Source organism: Bombus flavifrons, chromosome 4 (assembly GCF_040668555.2).
Source record: "Bombus flavifrons isolate JBK064 chromosome 4, iyBomFlav1_principal, whole genome shotgun sequence".
NCBI lineage: Eukaryota > Metazoa > Arthropoda > Insecta > Hymenoptera > Apidae > Bombus > Bombus flavifrons.
The window spans coordinates 10,574,111-10,591,616 of NC_138445.1; the positions used below are offsets into that span (position 1 = coordinate 10,574,111).

Genomic DNA, 17,506 nt, shown 5'->3' on the forward strand with positions numbered 1-17,506 from the left:
TCCTGAGTTCAGTATTGCCAATCTGTGAAACAAAGATCTGTATACGCATGTAAAACTTGATGTAAAAATTTGTAGTTTATTTTTATATAACCGAAAATGTTACATCTCCGAAGATGGTTCTTTATTTAGGTAACAGATTGTGCAATTTACAAATAAAAAATTTCTATTTTGTTATCACTTATAATTAAGTACATATTACAATATTACAGGTAATATTGAATGTAATGTAAAATTAAATATAGTCTAAATATTAAATATGAGTATCCTTTTATTTTTAATAATCATGTTTTTAATATATATTATTGTTAAACATATCTTTTTGAATAAAATATTATCTATATCAGTTTCTTTATTCAAATAAGTGATATTATATTATATCTACATAATGTCACCATTGTGACTAATTGAACTATCTTTTCAATTTCCGTAGAAAACTCAAAATTTGTAGGCAACTATGAGTAATTTAAAAAATATATATATATATACGCATTGATATAGTTATATTTTCAAGTTTGTAATTACGCGTTGTGAATTTGAATATAATTTTAATTAATATATGTAATTTAACGTACTCTAGAATACCTTGTTTATTAGATGTTATTGTTTCTTTATTACCAACAACTATACAAAATAAATATAAATATAATTGATGTAACATTAATTACATAATACACATATACGTACACTCCGCATATATTGACACTGACAACCATAAAATAAATCTAATAATTTATAGACACTTAAATTATAAATATAATAGATATTTATTAAAGAACTAAAATTAGGGTAAAAGATGTACAAAGCTTTTAATAGCATATCCTTAAATAATTTATTACATTAAATAAGAAGTTCCTAACCTCTCATAAAATAGAGATGTACATGTATGTATAGTAATATCTGTATTATAAAAAAAATATAGTTACACACATATTATAATTATTTATATAGTCTATGTTTTGTCCTTGCAGATATTTTAGTAGTTGTCTTTTTTTCATTTATATTTCAGTGTAATTTATTACAATTATCTGTTGATTCATTTTTAATTACATCATTATCAAATATATCTTTAATAATTTCTTGCTTTTTCTTCATGTGGGGTGGTAAATCAGGGAACACATTTTCTATCATTTGCTTTCTTCTTGTTACATTATTTTTTTCATAATCTTGGTTTAGAAATTCAATGTTTTCATTATTATCAATAGCTTTCATTGATGCTAATAACTTTTCTTTGTTATAATCTGTCATTTTTGTTTTTATATTGCTTTCAGACATAGTACTAACATCAGTTAATATATCATGAACTGAATTATTATCATGAGATTGTACATTGTGTGAAATCATATCAACATTTTGAAACTCATTCTTATTTAATTTATTTTTTGTTTCTAAACTATAGTTCTGTAGCAGCATATTTTCACTTAATATTCCTACTTCTGTTGTATCTACTTTGTTTATTGTTACTTTATTTAAATTCTGTGGAGAATTTAATAAATCTTGTGTAGAAGATCTTTTTTGTGTACCATTAAAAAGAGTTTCATTCATGTGTGATATTTTTGATTCAATATCTACTGGCTCTATATTATTAGTTTTGAATGATACATCATGTTCATCTTTAAAATATGTTTGTAATGATGATTCATTTTTAAAATCATCTTTTTTCATACTTACATTATTAAATTCTTGTATTTTAGATGGAGCTTGTTCAAACATATAGTTTTCTATATTTTCTGAGTTTCTATATTCTGTGTGTATATCGTATTGAGCATATATGTTTTCATTTTCTACATTTTTAGTTTTTATATGCATTTCATCAATTAAAGATTGATAAACATTCTGTGATTCATTTAATATATTTTTTGAAGATGTAAATTTTTCTGTTTCTTTATCAGAGTCATAATGAGCTTGATTGTCATAAACAGATGAAATTAATTTGAGTGTATCATTTTGATGATTCACTGTCAAGTAATGTTCAATTGATTGTTTTCTTATTTCAGATTCTATTTCTGAATCACTTACATAGGAATTTTTTCTTTCTCTTACTAAAACCCTCAATTTATTTCTATATTTACAATCAGAATCTTTTGAATCTGAAGTGTCATCTGCACTGCTAATTAATCTGAAAGATAATAAAATATGTTACAATTAAATAATTATTTTAAATAAAAATAAATGCAAATCATACAAACCTTGCATGCAGTTGCTTAGAATTGTTAGTTGCATTCGTATAATTATTTTTATCATTTTCATGTTCATTTTCATTTTCGCTTTCACTACCTCCAGATGAACTGATAAAATTTTGACATTTTCGGTTGTTATATATTTTTCTAAATTTAACTGCGCTTATTTGATATTCCTCCTCCTCTTTATGTTGTTTTTCTAATTGTTCTGATTTTTCTAAACCTATTGAAAACTCTGAATTTTCGTTTATAGCAAAATCTATTTCCCTGGATTTTTCTTCTGAATTATTCAATGTATTTTTGTATGGCGATTTTTGAAGACGATATCTTCGTACTTGTTCCAAGTTTGTCATTGTTTCAGATTTTATACAGTCTAAAGTTTGATTTGAAATTATCCTTTCCTCTGTTTTGATGTTTTCATTTAATTCAGATGTATGAAGCATGGGCTAAAAGTTATCAATATGAGATGAATATAATATCTATTTTCAGAAGATATAAATAGTATACACAATTATACAATAAAATTTATCTTTACCAAACTGTCTTTTTGGATATCTGTTTGCCATTTTTTGTTTTTACTTGGTATCTTTAATGGATTTGATGAGCTAGAAGAAATCACTGAATATGAAGAAATGATTAGCTTAGTATTATATTTTCCACATACCTAATATCTCTTAGGTTTGTGAGAGACTGTGTGCCAAAACGTCGATTCTTATCAGGAAACAATAATTGTCCACTATAATATAATCTTCGTTCTCTGTTATCTAGTAAATTTTCTAAAGATCTTAATTTTTCTGTTGTTTCATCTAAATGTTTTTGTGTTTCTCTACGCTTAGAAATTTCTAGATGCAATTGTTGTTTTAAACTTTTAGTTTCAAGACTTAGTTTTTTATGTAGTGTCTAATAAAATAATTAAATGTATAAATATTATGTAAGAAATCAGTTACAAATATGAGATTACCTGTATGGTATCTTGTTGTTGTTGTATTCTATGATTTAAATCAGAAACTTCTATTTGTAACTTTTCTCTCTCTCCCAAATTACGATCCTTACTAAGTTGTAATAGATGCTTATTTTGTGACTAAGGGATAATATATAACTATTGATATTTTCATTTTTTGTTTGAAAACGTTATATATATTAATATCTACCTGTAAATGTTGAAGTTCATTTTCTTTTTCCTTTAATAAATTACATGTTTCTTTTTGTAAAGTTTTTAATTTTTTATATTTAATCTGAAGTACTCTCAATTCCTCATGATGTGAATTAATAATCCGCGGAAGTTCAGCATTTGTTCCTTCATAACGTTTTAATGCAGAATCTTGTCTTTTCTGTAATGCTCGTAATAATTTGTTTTCAGTTGCTAATTCCTGTGGAAATATATAATTATATTCAATATGTCTGTAATTAACATATACTTGTGATATATACATGAATTTTAGAAATATGTAAATTTACATGATACAATTTGAAATCCTTACATTTAATCGATAGTGTGCATCCGCCAACTGATTTTGTAATTCTTTAATACGTAACATTTTTGCAGACAGAACTCTTTGTTCAATGCTACTCTTATTAGGTTTTGATTGTTCCAAAGGACATTGTCGAACATTACTTTGATATGGTCGTACTATATATTAAATATTAATGTTAAAAGATTGTTTTAAACATCCAGGGATCATGTGGATCATGTATGTTTAAAAGACATTGATAATTACTTCATTAATTTAAACATTAAAAATAAAATATTATAAATCCTTTAATAGTAAAATAAAGTACCTATTAATTAATGTTTTATGAATTAATGTATTAATTCTTATTGAAATTTTAATACAAACCAAGTAAAGGATGTAGGTTTTTTTTCTTATAGGAAAGATATGCTATATTTTTGTGAGATGAATTAATTTTTGTTTCCACTGATGGTCTTCCTAAGTTAGAATTTTGTTTTCTGTAAATTATACACAAGATTTCTCAAGATTTATAGTAGAAAAGTACAATTAAAGTACAATTTAAATATATAATGAATACGTAAATGACACAAATTTGTTATATGTGAAAAAATTAAATAAAAAAAATTAAATTGTAAAACAATATACATATATACTAAAATGTTTCTTACAGACACATCGTCATGATAATATAAAGTATTCAATTCTCAATTTACATCACAAATATACATCAAAATATTTATAAAATGCTTGGCACTACTATGATTACCTATTGAGATTCTTATGGGCATTGAAGTGTACTACAGGCAACGTAGGAACTTCAGTTTGCATGTTTTATTTGCAAATTCTACATCACAACTAGCATAGTTTTTACAAGAACAAATTATTATATCATTATCCAAACTTATTCAAGACTAATCAGCATCCATAGTTGTTTTTAACCGGTTTCCAAGGTAACCAATGCACAACATTTCTCTAATCAATGTTGTTTAGAGTTATATGTATTTAAAGAAATCTGCTCAAATGAAAATACTTAAAAGCATATTTTTGTAAATGACAAATGCATGTATATATATAAGGAATGAAATATTTCGATTTTATTTAAGAATATTTATATATCGTATATTACTATTTTGTGATAAATCTATATATACATAGAATAAAGAGGAATAATAATAATAATAAATTTTTACTTATCTTTTTATTTTCGTTCTATCGACTATACTTTTCAAACATTAATTGTGATAATAATTATACTTTGGAAATTTAACCACAGACTTGTAATTGTGTAACAAATTAAAAATACTATATATAATGCACATGTATATTATTATGTTACAAATTTTTATTATTACAAGTAATTTGCCTAATTTACCATTGCTAGTTGCATTTACAATATACAATAATACATTAAATAATAAATATTTAATCTTACGTAATAATAATTTTGTATTAAAACTGGGAAATGTTCAATTAGAATCAAGTCGACTTTTTGAAAATATTTTTGGTTCATTTTGTTAGATTACGATAAACAAAAAAAATTATAGAAATAAGAATCTATTGTTTAGATATATATAGACTTTTCAGTATGTTCAAATGGTTAATTTCAAGTTCAAGACTGTATGACATTATTACCTGTGCATTATACAATTTCTGTTTCAAACTCCTGGAGTTCTACAGTTATTATCTTTTTCTTGACTAGATTTGAGCATTCCTATGTGTTGTGTTTCCCACAATTTGCAATATAAAGAATTTGGCACAGCTAATAAAGAGTCATGTGTTCCTCTTTCAATCAAACTACCATTATCTAATACAAAAATTTCATCTGAATCCATAACAGTGGATAATCGATGGGCTATAACAATGGAAGTTCGGCCAATGGTTGCTCTACGTAATGCTTCAAGAATATTCTGAAAGTATGTTATCAGAGTTAAATATTTATAGTAATAACATTTAACATATAATAGGAACTTACATGTTCTGTAATAGAATCTAGAGATGATGTGGCTTCATCAAAAATTAATATTGGGCTATTTTTTAAAATTGCTCTAGCAATTGCTACTCGTTGCTTTTCACCACCACTTAACTTTAAACCACGTTCTCCAACAGGTGTATCATATCCTTTTGGCCATTTAAGAATGGAATCATGTAAATTTGCCATTTTGGCAGCTTCAAAAACATCCTCCTTACTTTTAGATAAATTACCATAATGAAGGTTGTAAAAGATACTTTCATGAAAGAGAACAGTGTCCTAGAATAATTTGTTGATTTTAATATTTTAATTATATGTATATTACTAAATCTTTTTTTAATTAAAATTTATGATCTAAATTGATAATAAATGATAAAATTACCTGAGGAACAATTGCTATTGATTTTCTTAAGATATCTAAATCAATGTCTCGAATATTATGTCCATTTATAAAAACAGCTCCAGATTGTGGTTCAAAAAATCGGTATAACAATCTTACTAATGTTGTTTTACTAAAAAGCATATATTATTAATCAATACTTTACTTTTTTAAAAATTATGTATATTATATTTAAAACTTACCCACAACCAGATCCTCCAATAATAGCTATCTTTTTACCACTTGGAATAGTAAAATTAATATCTTTAAAAATAGGCTTGCCTTCAACATAGTGAAAGCTAATGTTTTTAAATTCAATATCCGAATTCTTTGAAGTTATATGAAAGTGCGTTGCATTCTCTTTAGACTGGTATTATATCATAAACTGTATTAATTATTTATAATCAATAAATCTTAGAAAGTATGTATAAGTACCTTAATAGCAGTATTCATTGCCATCAAAGTAAACATAGTTTGCATATCGATGAGAGCTTGTCTAACTTCACGATATACTGAACCCAAAAATCCTAAGGGAACTGATAGTTGGAATAAAAGACCATTAACCATTACTAAGTCTCCTACTGTCATGGTACCTACATTTAAATATTACATCAAAATTTACACTTTGTGTTATGTACATTGTAAACATTAAAAAATTACCCTCTATAATATTATTGGATGCTAGTACCATTATTAAACTAAGTGCAGCGCTAAATATAGCGTTTTGTCCAAAATTTAGCATTGCTAGACTTGTACTTGTTTTAAGTGATGCAATTTCATATTTCTTTAACGATTCGTCATATCTTTCAGCTTCAAATTTTTCGTTATTAAAATACTAACATAAAAGATATAAAAAATAAATTATTTATACAGTATAAATATTAGAATTGTATGGAAATATAGATATCGTAATTGAAGGACTTGCAGCAAGAAGGAGGCAGCTCTACTTCTTTTCATTTCGTTTCATTAAAAAAAATGTGATCTTAGACTTAGTGGAAAAAGGAATTAGCTCTAAGTAAAGAGGCACGACTAAATACATTGAGAATGAATTTGAACAAGTAAAAATGTTCAATATCAAAAAGCAAACATTTATAACAATAAATAATCTTCAATCAACATATGAAAACTTCTTACCATTAAAAGTTTCAAAATATAAAGGCTTGTTAGAACTTGCAAAGAAGTATGTTGCAGAAAATAAGATATGGTTCTATAACAAAACCAGAAAACTTCAGACAATTCTGACGATAGGCTTCTGAGAGGATAAGTTATTTGAAGATGATTCTACACCATATACTTCGAATATCATTCTTTTTAAATGCATTAATCATTATAGTCATGATTATAATAAAATATAATCTCTTTTTAAATTTCTTTAATTCTTTTAGTAATTTACTATTTTGTTTCTATTTTTGGCACAAAAGGAAAGTAGCTCCAATATTGAAAATCATATTTATTGAACAATAAGAAACGTATAGATTTTATATTTAGTGTAAGAGTACGTTAACATGTATATAGATTGACCATAAATTTATAACATGTTTGAAGCAGTATTTGATTTTTGTTGATTTGCTCAAATTATCTTAAAGTGGAGCTGCCTCCTTATTACAGTAACCCATTCAATTGTAAAAATGAATAAAGTACATACCTTTACTGTTTCATAATTGATAAGTGAATCTATTGCTTTATTACTTGCTTCATTTTCTGCTTGATTCATAAAAATTCTAAATTTCGTTCGCCATTGAGTAATAGCCAACGTGAATAATGCATAAATTCCAACACAACTAAGAGCAATACTTGCATATTCTGCTCCACATTTTAAATATAAGACTGTACTAACTAATGATAATTCAAAGACAGTAGGAATAATATTAAATACCATAGCATTTAATACAAAATTTATACCACGACTCCCTCTATCTATTGTCTACAACAATTTGTGTTGAATAAATGATTATTTCAAATAATAAAAATAGGAACAATAAAATTATCTTACTTTAGATAATGCTCCAGTTTGTCTACCTAAATGAAAAGCCATGTCTAAATTATGTAAATGCAAGAATACATTTTTAGCTATTTTACGAATAGAATGATGAGCAACTTTTGCAAATACTGCATTTCTCAATTCACTAAATCCAGCTGCACCAGCACGTGCTACTCCATCTGTTTTTCAATATGATAATATTAATAGAAAATATCTACTCTCAACAACTTATAAATCAGAAAGAATATTCTTTTTATAATAATAATTTATATGATTTTTGTACATACATCCAATAAGTAATGATGTTGCTACTGTTGCAATCGTATCTGATCCAGTTTCTAGACTTAAAATGGCATTACCAGTAGTTGCCATGTGTTGGGTATTAAGAGTATCTATTGCACATTTAAAAATGAAAGGAACGCCAACATTTAGAGCTTTTGCACCAACAAGTAAACCCATGGCTATTTTAACTCTTCTTCGAATATCTGGATCATCCTATGAATAGGTATAGCTATATTATTACAATATTAATTAGGTCTCTAAGATAACTTACTTTTGGCCAAATATATCTAAGCATTGCTCTAATCATATTTGCAGATTTAATTGTCTCCCTTTCTTGAATATCAATACATTCATGGCTTAAACTAGATACACCAGGATGAAAACAATCTCTTTTTTGTTGGCCTGATTTTCCGCCAGTAAATCCAGGTATTACCAATGGAAATTTAACAGAACTTATAATAGATTTCTTTTTCTGTGTACGATCAATTACATTTCCACTGCAACACTATAAAAATAATTAAACTTGTATTGAACATTAATAAAAAATATTATTAAACATTTTAAAGATTCCTTAGATACTATTAATAATTTGTCAAATGCAAAAATATTTTGTTCAAAATTATAAATAAATGAAGATATCTTATTTCACATGGTAGAAAAACAAATAAAATTTAATGAATAATGCTATTGTTTTTATTAAAGTAGTGTAAAGGTATAAATTGTTTGAATATGAGTCATACAAAACTCAAACTAATCAATTATATCAAAATAATTTGGTACCTGAAACAGAAATCTAATCATGTACTCTGGAAAAATTAAGAAATTCTCAGTACATATTAGTTTATTAATTTATATAGTTTATAAACTTAGTTTTTAAATGACTGTTTTACAACAAACATTCTCCTATATATATATACTACAAATTATATCTTTATGTTATCAATTATATATTTTCATCAAATTAATGAAATGTACATAGACTATTATATGATTCATTTAATATTGTAATATATTCTTCTACAAGATTTATTGCAATTGAAAAACATTGTGTATAATATTTCAGTTTTTTCATAGTAGTCAAATGATTTAGTAGTCCATTCTTTTTCAAATTTAAAATTGGTTTTGCTATATTATATGCAGCTATTATATCCTCTGACATAAATGAATTTCCATATAATTTTGCATTCCAATGATTTTTCTGTAATTTTGTATTCATTATGAATAATGTACAGAGTGCATTATAATTTAAGCCATCTCTTGTAAATGCCATGTTTTGTTGTAAATTATTAGAAATAATGAAATCCAATTTAAATTTTGGGACATCAAAACAAACTTTTACATCAGAAATATCAAAATAAATTTCATCTAATGGATTATCTGATATAAAAAAGCCATAATGGACATATAATTTAAGACTATTATGTGCACCATAATTGATAAAAACTTGTGATCCTAAATTAAATGAATTTAAGGTAGCAATTTGGTAAAATTTATTCCCATTTTTACTTATAACTACAGATGCATGTGTTATGGTATGTATATTATGATTAAATAAGTCTAAAAATGGTGCTAAGGCTAAATTATTTGGTTGTTTTATATTAATAGTAATATCTCGATTTTTCTCAATTTCAGCTGCATCTATGTATACAGCTCTTGTATTAACAATATAATATGCCCATTTGTATTTTTCAAATGTAATTATTTTCTTAAGATGTAAGTTGCAATGAGGACAATGAGATTCTCCATTTAACTTCAAATTATTCATAGATCTAATTAATAATCGAAAATCATTATGTATTTTATGGAACTCATTCATATAATCTGTAATTAATGTTGGTAACAAATTCTTTTCTTTTTGTGTACAAAAATCTGGATTTGTTAGATTTCGTGGTAAACTATTAATATAGTGGTACCATTTTGAAGCACTTTCTAAATGTGATTCGTACAAAATAAATACTGCTAATAAACATTGAGCACTATAATGTTCAGTGTTTGAAAATAAAACACTGACATCGCTTTGAGATAATGTACATGTTGTTATTAAGATTTCATAAGGTAGTTTGATCAATATATCATTAACTTTAATGTCTTTTAATGTTTTTAATCCTCGTCCTGTAATAAGAAAGTTAGATGGAATAAGATCATAAACTGATGAACAGTTCTTTGTTAATAACCAAGATCTAAGATGCATCAAACTGTCTTCTGTATTTTCTGCTATTTCTTTATTTAGCTTCTTCTTTTGATGACGTTTTCTTGAAGTTCTACCCATTATGTAAATGTTATATCTGCAGAAGCAATAAAGAAATGCTTTGAAATAAATACCTGTTTAATTAACATTACTTAACATGTTATATGTTATTTATTTATTATTAATTAATAAACATTTAACTTATTTCCATGATTTAAACTTGATACAATAATAATTGAAGAATTAGTAAACACCCAATATTTCAAAAAAACATTGTTATAAATCCTTGATTAATGTTTATAATATTTTATGAAGGTAGAATATGTAAATTAAAAATATTACCCTAATTCCAATAGCAGGGTATATTAGAGTACGTGTCAAAATGTGAGATAAAACTTCTTCGCGATAAGTAATTTGTCTTCGTGATTTAATTGAACACGTTACAAATGATCTGGTCCAGAGATTTTTTTCATTATATCCAGTCCGTAACATGCGACGACATAGAATAATACTTAACATTATGCTAGAAATATTTATTCACAAATGGCAATACAAAAGCAAAATTCACAAATTAGATTATTAGATCATGATAAAAATACAAATCTAATAACCCACACCGGCTATTGGCTATACAAGTGTGCTATTATATGTATATGCATTTAGAGTCTCTGATTGAATATACATATATGTACTATCAGAGAGAGATACTATCCATCTACCATTTATATATTCAACATACGTTCAAGTAGTATGTAGGTAATATCAAAGAGGGAATTCCTCTCTGGTAATATTTAGAAAGGTAATGCTAAGGATTAGGATGGTATTTTTATTAGATTATACGATTTATATTTATACATGATTGCCTTTATACATATACCTATGATACATCTTTTCTTCTCTGAACCAAGTTGACTGAAGTTACATTACATTTTATATTAAAATGAACATTAAATCATATATATGTAATTTAAACAATATTTTTTAACTTACTTAAGAAGATACATTTGATACCTACATAATTTGACAAAACAATTTTACAGTTTCAATTTCAGTTTATTTCCTTCTCCGGCATGTATCGAATATTTACGTTTTCAATCCTAACAGTACGTTATTCTATCTGGAGATGGCGTTTAAAAGAGTTGTTTGCTCTCATTTTGTTTCGATGAATACAATCTTTACTGTGCAATTCCCTGCTTCATATTACGATTGTTTCGTATATAGACACAGGAATTCATATAGTGATTGAGTGCAAACTTAGTTGCTTCCGGGGAGCGGGAGACAAAGTCATGTGATAATTGGGACCGCATTGATCATTGGTCACTCACTCAATGATGTATATCAGAAGGGGAAAATAAATCAGTTAACCAGTTATACTAATTCATTTTTACTTGATAAGAATAAGATTGCGCTTGCGCAATCACAACCAATCATCTATGCGGCCTACGTATCACGTTCCCTGCTCCCTTGAAACAGCATCACCCCCGTTAGTTATTGCTCGGTCATCGGTCACCATAGAGCTATGCCCATATCTATATCTTTATATTATAATTTTCTCAATGTTTAATTCTTAGTAACTTTCTACGTTACTTCATTTTTCTTTATATTCTCGGTGTTTCATTTTCATATTTCTATTGCATTACATTTGTACTTTTCCGCTTATTGTTTTGTTTTCTTAACTTATACAATATAAAATTAACAATTTCATATAACTGCATAATTGTGGATAAGTTTAAGTACCATGAGAATAGACGTAATATAGAAACGTTCCTGCAACACTAATTTCATCCTAATTCTCTACATATTCTCTCTACATACTCTTTGCATACTAAACTATAGATATAGGAGTACGGTCCATGATTAAAACATTACCTTCTTATATAAAAGAATTCATGTACATTGCTCTATTTAATTTAACGATCTCAATAAAATGTATTATAAAACCATGTATAAATATATAAGATATATATTTGTTTAATGACTTTCCATGATGACAAATAAATAATTTTTTATACCTGAAAACAAGTCACATGATATCTTTTAAGAATAAGGTCAAAAGTGAAAGCCTGAAATGTTAATCATGTGCGTTATACCTGTTGAATGTGTGACTAATGTTAATATCGAGAGAAAACGAATTCCACGGGTGTGTGCAGTACAAAAATGTCTACGAACAAAATTACATTTAATTTATTGAGAAACAGAAATATAACCAGAGGAATCTTATGCAGTGATCATAATGTGAATTGTGAAAGACAAAGAAATATACACATTTCTACACAAAACAGATTCCATTTACATCAATCCAACAAGGTTGAAGCAAAGCTTGCAGGAAGTCAAAAGCCAGATTGGAACAGAGCTGTTTCAGAAGCAGAGAAAATTGTTGGATATCCAACATCATTTCTAAGTTTACGGTGGCTTTTAAGTGATGAAATAGCAAATGTAGCTTTGCACTTGAGAAAACTAGTAGGATCTAATCATCCTTTGTTAAAAACAGCCAAGTAAGAATTTTATTAATGTATTTCTTATAAACCTATAGTACTATTAGTTCTTCTCTATATTAACATTTATTTAAATTTATTATAGAAGTGTTATTTATAATGGACGTAACAACATGCAAGCATGGGGTCTTATTGTATTGTTAATTTCAAAAGCTGCTGGTCATTTAGGCGTAGATGATATGGAGGAAGACAAAGCTGCAGGTGTATTACACAGGTATTTATTATAGCTCTTAATGATATAAAATTTTAAAGCATCATAAATTTGTAACAAAAATAATATTAAACGAATTTTTATTTAGTCAAAGAGCTTTAGCAGAAGTAACTGAAATGATACGTACTAGTCATCTTGTTCACAAAGGTTTAGTAAATATAGAATCTGATGTTTATCTAGAAACATCAGAATTAAATGATATGAATTTTGGTAATAAAATTGCACTACTAAGTGGGGATTATTTATTGGCAAATTCTTGTGCTGAATTAGCAAATCTTCGCAATCAAGATGTGTGTATAAAAATTAGATAGTTTGATTTATATAAATTATTTGTATTATATTTTATATTATAATCACATTTAGATTGTTGAATTAATGTCAAGTGCTGTGAGAGACTTAGCAGAGGCAGAATTTGTAGGACGTAGAGATAACCAAAATAATCCTTTACCTTCTATACCACCTGAAGATCGTAAGGACTATGCAGTAAAGGAATGGACTCTTAGAAATGTTTTAAGTGCTGGTGCCTTATTAGGAAAATCTTGTAAAGGTGCATTAAAATTAGCGGGACACAGCAATGAAATACAGGAACAAGGTTACAATTTTGGAAAACACTTAGCGTTGGCTTGGCAAGCTTGCTTAGATTTAGGTCCATTTATTACAAAAGATCAAAATGTAACATTCAATCTATGTTCTGCACCAATTATGTTTCATATTGAACATGACCCATCAATTTTGACAGAAATTGATAAAGGTTTGGAATCTGTAAATAATGTAGACTATGTTAAGGTAAGCATATCAAATGTAAACATATTTTTGAATGTGTAATAATTTGCTTTCCACTTATGACATAAATCATTTTAACAATTTAATATGCAGATTCATAAAATTGTTATGATGGGACCTGGAGTAGAATTAACAAAACAATTACAGAAAAGACATTCACAAAGGGCAATGGAAGTTTTAAGTGTATTTGAAAAGAATGATGCAAGAACAGCATTATATAATATTATTGCAGCTATGGGGGATTTCTGAACAACAATTTCAATTAAAAAGTAATATATTTTATATAATTGCCCAAAGATCAGTTTGAGGACTCCGTCCTATTTTAAGTTTTCAGTTTTAATATACTTATGAAATTTATATTTTCTCTATATTATGAACAAAATATTATTTAAATTGCAATATATATATATAATTAAGATAAAATATGTATAATATATATAATAAGATTGTTACATTTTATAATAAATAAATATTTAAACAAACGTGTTATTCACATTTAATACCTAATAACGTATTTATTTTTATTATTATTATTTTACCATTTGATACACATATTTACGAAGAAACGATGTATTTGTGTAGATAAGCTAATAATATTCCAATTTCTAATGAATTATTGTATATTATATAAACATTTCGCTAAATAATTTAAAATAGTTTAGATCTTTGTAATTATTTAGCATAATTATAAATGTATAAATAATTTGATAATAAATTAAAAATTAAATGGCGAATATCGACTCTGTCAACCATAGCCGATTGAAGAACCGTACATAACATATATAAATATGTCACGAGCAGGCACGAAACTTGACTCAAAAAAAGTTGTGAGTATACCACTATATTGCTTTATTAATTTTTACAAGACATTTAGATTATATATTATTAAATTCTATTCTGTTGACAAATAATCATTAAAAAATAGATGTTAAATTATAAGTGAGGTTAGGAATAATGTTTAATGTGTAGTTATATGTAATTTCATTCTGTGTGAAAGATATATTAAGATATGATGCTAATTTATGTATAATAATAAATTTCAGAATTCTGAATTGTTTACATTGACATATGGAGCATTGGTAGCCCAATTACTAAAGGATTATGAAAATGTAGAAGATGTAAACAAACAGCTGGAAAGAATGGGTTATAATATGGGAATTCGTTTAATAGAAGATTTCTTAGCTCGAACTGGATCTGGTCGGTGTTATGACTTTCGAGATACAGCTGAGAAAATACAAACTGGGTTTAAAATATTTTTGGGAATAACACCGACGATCACAAATTGGAGTGCTGCTGGTGATGAATTTTCTTTATGTTTTGAAGCAAACCCATTAACAGAATTTGTTGAATTACCAGATCATTGTTTAAATTTAAAATATTGTAATGTATTAATTGGAGTATTAAGAGGAGCTTGTGAAATGGTACAAATGGAGATTGCCTGTTGGTTTGTACAAGATCAACTAAAAAATGATAATGTAACTGAATTACGCGTTAAATTTATTAAAAGATTAGAAGATGCTATCCCAGCAGGTGAAGATTAAATAATCTTGTTATTAAAGGTATATGTAAAGTTATACATTGTGCACATTTTTCATTATATATATATTTTATAACATTCATAAATTTATTAATTTAATGTTCGTAAATAACTATAATGATGTAATCAATGCATAAAAATAAATATATATATATATATATATAAAATGTGATTTTTAATGCTTAAATACTTTATATAGAAAAGTTTTTTTTATACATATCTGATAATAAGTATATAAATGAAAAATATGTTTTTTATCTAAATTATTTATTTATTAATAAGAATATTATAAAATAATTTAAATTAATTTTTTACATTGAGTATATATGATTATGGCAAAAAAATATAATTAAACTGTGTGCAGATATCATTTTTTACGTCAGCTTTTAACCTATACTAATATGTTTCTAGTATATAGACCTCTTTTTAATAACTTTTTTATAAAGTCTTTCTTTTATATATTCATAACCTTTAACGTTCTGCTTCTATAATATTTACTGAAGTAAAATTAACTTATGTAAAATTACTTAAATTAATTAATGAATCAAATATTGACAAAAGCATCAAACATTTGTAATATGATATATTCTCTTTTTACAGGTTATGGAAGTGAAGTGTAAACGTTGTAGAAAAAATCTTTCTAATAATGAATCTGTTTTATTATTTACTTCCCATAATGAAGTCAAGAAAAATCCTATGGATGTTGGATGTGAAGCAAATGATTCTGAACCTTGTTCATATATCTCAATGGAAAAGCTGCCTAAATGGATTGAACATGCTATAAATCAAGTAAAGTTTCTTTTAAAACTATGTTATTGACAATTTATTGACAATTGACAGAATATTTAATAGTGCATAAAAAATAAATATCACATCAATGAAAATAGTACAGGTAAATTTTAAAACTTTTATCTAAAATCTATATAAAATGGTATGTGCATCTTTTACAGGAATCTTGGACGAAAGGTAGACTTCATTGTCCAAATTGTAATAATCGTATAGGTACATTTAACTTTATAAATGAGTTAAAATGTAACTGCAATACATTTATTACACTACCAGTCAAAATAACTAATAGCAAAGTAGATATTTTGTTTCACCTTAAATAAATCTAATACATTCCAAATTCATCTCAAATAATGATTTTATTATTTGATAGTAGTTATATAATCTTGAGTTCTATTTCACATATTAATTTTATACACAAATAACATACAAATAAATAAACGAATTAATAAAGAAATGTAACAATAATAATTAATTAAATAAATTAATATAATAAATAAATAAAGTATTATAAATGTACTTAACTATATGAATAATTCAATAATTACTGCCACTCATCAATTTTTATCTCTACAATGTAGAAACATAAAGCAAATTAAGTTTTTCCTTATTTTTATTTGATTTATTTGCAATATTTGTTTTAAGTACTTTTGATTGTATATTTAAATGTAAATTACTTTATTAACAGATAATTTCTATTTTACATTTATACATAATAATTGAATACTTTTTAATATGTATTGTGTATATATATATAAATATATATATTTATATATATATAAACATATATACATACACATATACATGCACATGCATCTAAAAATCTAAATAAATATAAATGCTAAATGTGTACATTTTATATACAGTACAATTAGTATTTTATGCTACACAATGAATAAATTATATCATACACATTAAACAATTTTTACTTAAAGTATTTATAATTAACTATTAATGCATAGCATTAAAAATGACTTGAATTGATTGTTATGTATTCATAACAAAGTGAAAAAATAAGTTGGACCATACATGTGTTTAATATAAACTGTAAAATTTATTGTTTCTCTCTCTCTCTCTCTCTCTCTCTATATATATATATATATATATATATATACTGTTTAAATTAAATTTATCGCTTGTTCATTGAACTTCGATTCTTTTGCTATACTAATTTATAGTTGCTTTTACATAGTATACAATACATTAATATGTATAAATAATATAACAATAATAACATATAATGTATATTTGGATAGATAATGTTATT

General features: G+C 25.5%; 4 protein-coding genes and 1 long non-coding RNA gene across 9 annotated transcripts; 3 read left to right on the plus strand and 2 right to left on the minus strand.

Annotated features, from left to right (window-relative positions):
- Nucleotides 1-75: 75 nt before the first annotated feature.
- On the plus strand, nt 76-5,787 carry LOC138178917 (uncharacterized). 2 transcript variants are annotated; one of them, XR_011172858.1, is made up of 3 exons: nt 76-209; nt 4,299-4,578; nt 5,328-5,787. It is a non-coding gene; the product is annotated as an uncharacterized LOC138178917 (long non-coding RNA). The 2 variants fall into 2 exon arrangements; XR_011172859.1 differs by lacking the exon at nt 76-209 and adding an exon at nt 263-458 and having other exon boundaries at nt 4,323-4,578.
- On the minus strand, nt 805-5,394 carry LOC138178904 (putative leucine-rich repeat-containing protein DDB_G0290503). Of its 3 annotated transcripts, none has more exons than XM_069111249.1 (9): nt 5,261-5,394; nt 4,016-4,125; nt 3,659-3,807; nt 3,329-3,547; nt 3,139-3,258; nt 2,842-3,077; nt 2,713-2,782; nt 2,187-2,623; nt 805-2,116 (listed from the first exon to the last, which is right to left on the minus strand). In XM_069111249.1, the coding sequence occupies exons 1-9, from the start codon at nt 5,266-5,268 to the stop codon at nt 1,003-1,005; spliced, it is 2,463 nt and encodes an 820-aa protein (XP_068967350.1). In that variant the 5' UTR covers nt 5,269-5,394; the 3' UTR covers nt 805-1,002. The 3 variants fall into 3 exon arrangements, with proteins under 3 accessions (XP_068967350.1, XP_068967349.1, XP_068967351.1); XM_069111248.1 differs by lacking the exon at nt 5,261-5,394 and adding an exon at nt 4,395-4,535; XM_069111250.1 differs by lacking the exon at nt 5,261-5,394 and having other exon boundaries at nt 3,659-3,934.
- Nucleotides 5,261-11,125, minus strand: ABCB7 (ATP binding cassette subfamily B member 7). Its single transcript, XM_069111251.1, has 11 exons — nt 10,770-11,125; nt 8,511-8,744; nt 8,245-8,452; nt 7,970-8,136; nt 7,622-7,900; nt 6,637-6,811; nt 6,412-6,569; nt 6,180-6,343; nt 5,980-6,109; nt 5,601-5,876; nt 5,261-5,535 (listed from the first exon to the last, which is right to left on the minus strand). The coding sequence occupies exons 1-11, from the start codon at nt 10,944-10,946 to the stop codon at nt 5,284-5,286; spliced, it is 2,220 nt and encodes a 739-aa protein (XP_068967352.1). The 5' UTR covers nt 10,947-11,125; the 3' UTR covers nt 5,261-5,283.
- A 494-nt stretch (nt 11,126-11,619) lies between these two features.
- Nucleotides 11,620-14,398, plus strand: Pdss2 (Decaprenyl diphosphate synthase subunit 2). Its single transcript, XM_069111258.1, has 5 exons — nt 11,620-12,922; nt 13,008-13,136; nt 13,222-13,423; nt 13,497-13,919; nt 14,010-14,398. Exons 1-5 carry the CDS (start codon nt 12,585-12,587, stop codon nt 14,163-14,165), a joined length of 1,248 nt encoding a protein of 415 aa, XP_068967359.1. The 5' UTR covers nt 11,620-12,584; the 3' UTR covers nt 14,166-14,398.
- A 149-nt stretch (nt 14,399-14,547) lies between these two features.
- Nucleotides 14,548-16,190, plus strand: Bet3 (blocked early in transport 3). 2 transcript variants are annotated; one of them, XM_069111619.1, is made up of 3 exons: nt 14,548-14,743; nt 14,960-15,475; nt 16,054-16,190. In XM_069111619.1, the coding sequence occupies exons 1-2, from the start codon at nt 14,705-14,707 to the stop codon at nt 15,455-15,457; spliced, it is 537 nt and encodes a 178-aa protein (XP_068967720.1). In that variant the 5' UTR covers nt 14,548-14,704; the 3' UTR covers nt 15,458-15,475; nt 16,054-16,190. The 2 variants fall into 2 exon arrangements, with proteins under 2 accessions (XP_068967720.1, XP_068967719.1); XM_069111618.1 differs by lacking the exon at nt 16,054-16,190 and having other exon boundaries at nt 14,550-14,743; nt 14,960-15,611.
- Nucleotides 16,191-17,506: the final 1,316 nt, after the last annotated feature.

Coding starts and splice junctions, on each gene's coding strand:
- LOC138178904 (XM_069111248.1), bottom strand. CDS start 4,456: ATGCAAACTGAAGTTCCTACGTTGCCTGTAGTACACTTCAATGCCCAT. Junction 3,259..3,328: donor ATGAACTTCAACATTTACAG/GTAGATATTAAT, acceptor ATTATCCCTTAG/TCACAAAATAAGCATCTATT. Junction 2,117..2,186: donor TCTAAGCAACTGCATGCAAG/GTTTGTATGATT, acceptor ATTATCTTTCAG/ATTAATTAGCAGTGCAGATG.
- ABCB7 (XM_069111251.1), bottom strand. CDS start 10,946: ATGTTAAGTATTATTCTATGTCGTCGCATGTTACGGACTGGATATAAT. Junction 8,745..10,769: donor ACCCTGCTATTGGAATTAGG/GTAATATTTTTA, acceptor TTATTTTTATAG/TGTTGCAGTGGAAATGTAAT. Junction 6,570..6,636: donor ATCCAATAATATTATAGAGG/GTAATTTTTTAA, acceptor ATTTAAATGTAG/GTACCATGACAGTAGGAGAC.
- Pdss2 (XM_069111258.1), top strand. CDS start 12,585: ATGTCTACGAACAAAATTACATTTAATTTATTGAGAAACAGAAATATA. Junction 13,137..13,221: donor GCTGCAGGTGTATTACACAG/GTATTTATTATA, acceptor ATTTTTATTTAG/TCAAAGAGCTTTAGCAGAAG. Junction 13,424..13,496: donor CAAATCTTCGCAATCAAGAT/GTGTGTATAAAA, acceptor AATCACATTTAG/ATTGTTGAATTAATGTCAAG.
- Bet3 (XM_069111619.1), top strand. CDS start 14,705: ATGTCACGAGCAGGCACGAAACTTGACTCAAAAAAAGTT. Junction 14,744..14,959: donor AACTTGACTCAAAAAAAGTT/GTGAGTATACCA, acceptor AATAAATTTCAG/AATTCTGAATTGTTTACATT.